The sequence below is a fragment of the Aplysia californica genome, unplaced genomic scaffold, assembly GCF_000002075.1.
Source record: "Aplysia californica isolate F4 #8 unplaced genomic scaffold, AplCal3.0 scaffold00221, whole genome shotgun sequence".
Lineage (NCBI taxonomy): Eukaryota > Metazoa > Mollusca > Gastropoda > Aplysiida > Aplysiidae > Aplysia > Aplysia californica.
In genome coordinates, this window is record NW_004797491.1 from 1113084 (window position 1) to 1116494 (window position 3411).

Consider the following 3411-nt stretch of genomic DNA (forward strand, 5'->3'; position numbering starts at 1 on the left):
AGAGAGAGAGAGAGAGAGAGAGAGAGAGAGAGAGAGAGAGAGAGAGTAAAACTGAAAGTGTTGGGCAATGTTTAGTCATTACCAGCTGTGTGCGACAATTGTCAAGTTTGGAGCTTCTATAAGCTGGCTGGGGGGAGGTGGGGTACTCACTTACATTTGTGTCTCGACGTGGTAGAATCAGGCACTTGTCTAGTTGTGGGCATATGGAGTAATTGGTATCATCTTAAAGCTTGTTCGTTTGTCTTTGTTTTGATGGAAAAAATATCAATTTATCTTTAGTGTAAGTCAAGATATTGGCGATTGAAGAAGGCCAGGGTGACCTGGTTTCAGAGGTAAAATTAGCGAGTTAAAATGGCCGCCAAAGCTGTGTTATTTCCTGAGCTTGAGAGTCCGTGGAAACTGAAAATTTAAATCTTTTATGCATTTAATTAACGTTTCTCAGCAAAATCCACTCAGAAATGTGTTTTTTAACTCATTCGCTACATATTATTTTTGGCTTGTAGACGAATTTTTTTCGGGAGGGCGAAATGAGATGATGACTAGTGCGCTGTTCACAGGTCTTAGGGGCCACAAACTCAAATAAATCTCAACATATTATATACCAAATTTATCTGTATGGATTGTAGAATATATCTGTAATGTTTATTTGTGTATTTTTCAACTCACGTTCCTGTAAGAAGCGATTATGCAACACAGTTTTGATTGGATGTGGATAAAATTAGAAAATTAAAAATTAACAATCTTTTGTGAAACTCAAAAAATATATTTGCACCTAGTCAAATGATACAACAAAATAACCTTAAATGAATGGAAAGCACTATTATATTCCCAGTGACTCTGGGGATAGTCCCAGAAACTATTCCCTGTGACCCTGAGAACAGACAGGCCCATTAGATCTATTGTTCCCACACTGATCTACATGGGCATGACGGTGATGGGTTATTAAATACTGGACTGTATCTAACTTAAGTAGATTCTGGTGTGAGTGGAAGAATTGTTTTTAAAGAAAAAGGAATGAATATTCTATGTTTGCTTGTTATTCAGTCGTAATTTTAATGTACATCTAGATCTAGATCTACATATACGGATTTTGGAGACCACGGTACAGGACAGGTAGAAATCCTTCCCGATTCTTCTTTCTTCTAGATCTAATCTAGATGTAGATCTATTCTACAGTCCAGTCTAAGCCCTAAGTAAGAGAAGAGACCAAAAGTACTGAACTGAAGGGAGAAGAAAGTCTACAATGCCGAAGACTTCTGACTTTTTATGCAAAAGAGTTCTGTTGTCACTGGGTATAGTCACTTCGTAAAAGAATATAGAACTGGAAAATATTGGAAAATGTGCAGTTATGTACATACATTCCACACAATTGTACATTTGGATCATAACACCCATTACTGGAAAAAACAACAACTTTTTTTGTAATTTTGAAAACGGAGCAAAGATACATTCACAAACAGAAACAAACACTCGTATCTTACATGAAATTATTCAGAATTGCCTTTGGAATAAACCTACGCATGATTTAAGTGGTACTTTTGTGTAATTTACCAAAAAATGGTGATTTTGTGGAGAAGAAAATATTTGGACAATTTAGATCTAGATCTAAATTCTAATCTAGATCTAGCAATGAAAAATATTGATTCCTCAATAACAGAGCAAGGCAAATAAATCAGTTTTCACATGATACCAACAAACTCCACACCGATTGTTTTAATGATTGTTTCAGTGATTGTTTCTCTGATTGTTTCACTGATTGTTTAATTGATTGTTTCAATAATTGTTTAATTGATTGTTTCCTGATTGTCTCAATGATTGTCTCAATGATTGTCCTAATGATTGTCCCACTGTTCCCCCAGATCGCTACGTGCTGGTGGGCTCCCCGCGCGCCTCGCTCCCCGATCAGCCCCGTGACACCACCGCGTCCACCTCCGTGCTGACCCAGTTAGCTGCCAGCTTCCAGCGAGTCCACGCGCTGCACTTGTGGAAGCCACGCCGAGGGGTCAAACTCATCTCATGGGGCGGGGCCGAACTCTCCAATGCCGGGATCATCTGCTACCTGCAGGTCTGCTCCGTCTACTTCTTTGATCTGTCCATCTATTGATTCATCCATCCATCTATTGATTCACCTATCCATCTATTGATTCATCTATCCATCTATTTACTCATCTATCCATCTATTGATTCATCTGTCCATCTATTGATTCATCCATCCATCTATTGATTCATCTATCCATCTATTGATTCATCTATCCATCTATTCACTCATCTATCCATCTATTCACTCATCTATCCATCTATTCACTCATCTATCCATCTATTTACTCATCTATCCATCTATTTACTCATCTATCCATCTATTTAATGATGCTCTCCAACGCCGGGATCATCTGCTAACTGCAGGTCTGCACCGTCTACTTCTTCCCACGGCAACTGCTCGCTCACACTGCTGTTTTCTTTGAACTTTCTTGTTTCCCCGTTTAGAATGACGCGAGTTGGGACAAAATGTGTGTGGAGCACACGCCTCCAGAACCTCAGATGAAGAAACCGTACAGAATAGATGGACAGACGTAGTGAATAGTACAGCTGGTCACGTATGTGTCATGTGATCAGTTATTTCCCTGGGCTTGTGGAATGTGTCGTTCGTTATTCTGGCGACGTTGACCACGGAGTCTGCACTAGGGGAGGGTAGTTTTAGTAAGGTTTTACGGCGCTCACAACTGCATAAGGTCATATGAGCGCCAAGGGGTGGATGTCAACAGAGAAGTCTTTACAGGGAATCAGACTTACTCTGCTCACCTCTCTCGCCTCAACAGCACAAAGTCTGCTTCAACCATCAAGGCACCCCGGAAATAGCGGGTCACAAGAGACAAGCCTACAAAAGAAGTAGAGGAAAAATGACGATAGTAAGGATGAGGAAAGAAAAAGCAGCAGTTTCCCCTAAGTTGTTCCGGCACAGTATGAGCATGACATTGATAAATCAGCCCATTTACAATTCTACTGTGTATAAGAACATGTTAATGTCCCCCCTTTGGGAATGGCCTAAAGACACTTCAGTCAGAGGCACTGCCTGGAGGGGGGAGGGAGGGGAGGGGGGGGGGAAGAGACCAGCATAAACATCTCTTGACATCTTGCTTTTTCCCGGCCCACCCCCTGTAAAGTTGGCTGGCGGTCCAATGAGTCGGGCCTGTCAGGGGGCCCCGTCTAGGACAGATGTTGCCTGGTCGTGATTCTGAGTCCGACTGAATCTGTCTGTGAATGTCTCTCAGACGATCTCGCCCTAGACAGTCAGAGAACAGTATAAGAACGTATAGATCTCGCCCTAGACGATCAGAGAACGGTATAAGAATGTATAGATCTCGCCCTAGACGGTCAGAGAACGGTATAAGAACGTATAGATCTCGCCCTAGA

At 41.5% G+C, this 3411-nt stretch overlaps 1 protein-coding gene across 1 annotated transcript in view; it reads left to right on the forward strand.

Annotated features, from left to right (window-relative positions):
* LOC101851191 (N-acetylated-alpha-linked acidic dipeptidase 2) overlaps nt 1–3411 on the forward strand; it is a gene marked incomplete at its 5' end in the record, with an annotated part of 25758 nt that overhangs the window by 15605 nt on the left and 6742 nt on the right. Inside the window, 1 exon segment of the mRNA XM_013083267.1 lies at nt 1860–2065. Within this exon segment, the coding sequence (XP_012938721.1) occupies nt 1860–2065 (206 nt within the window).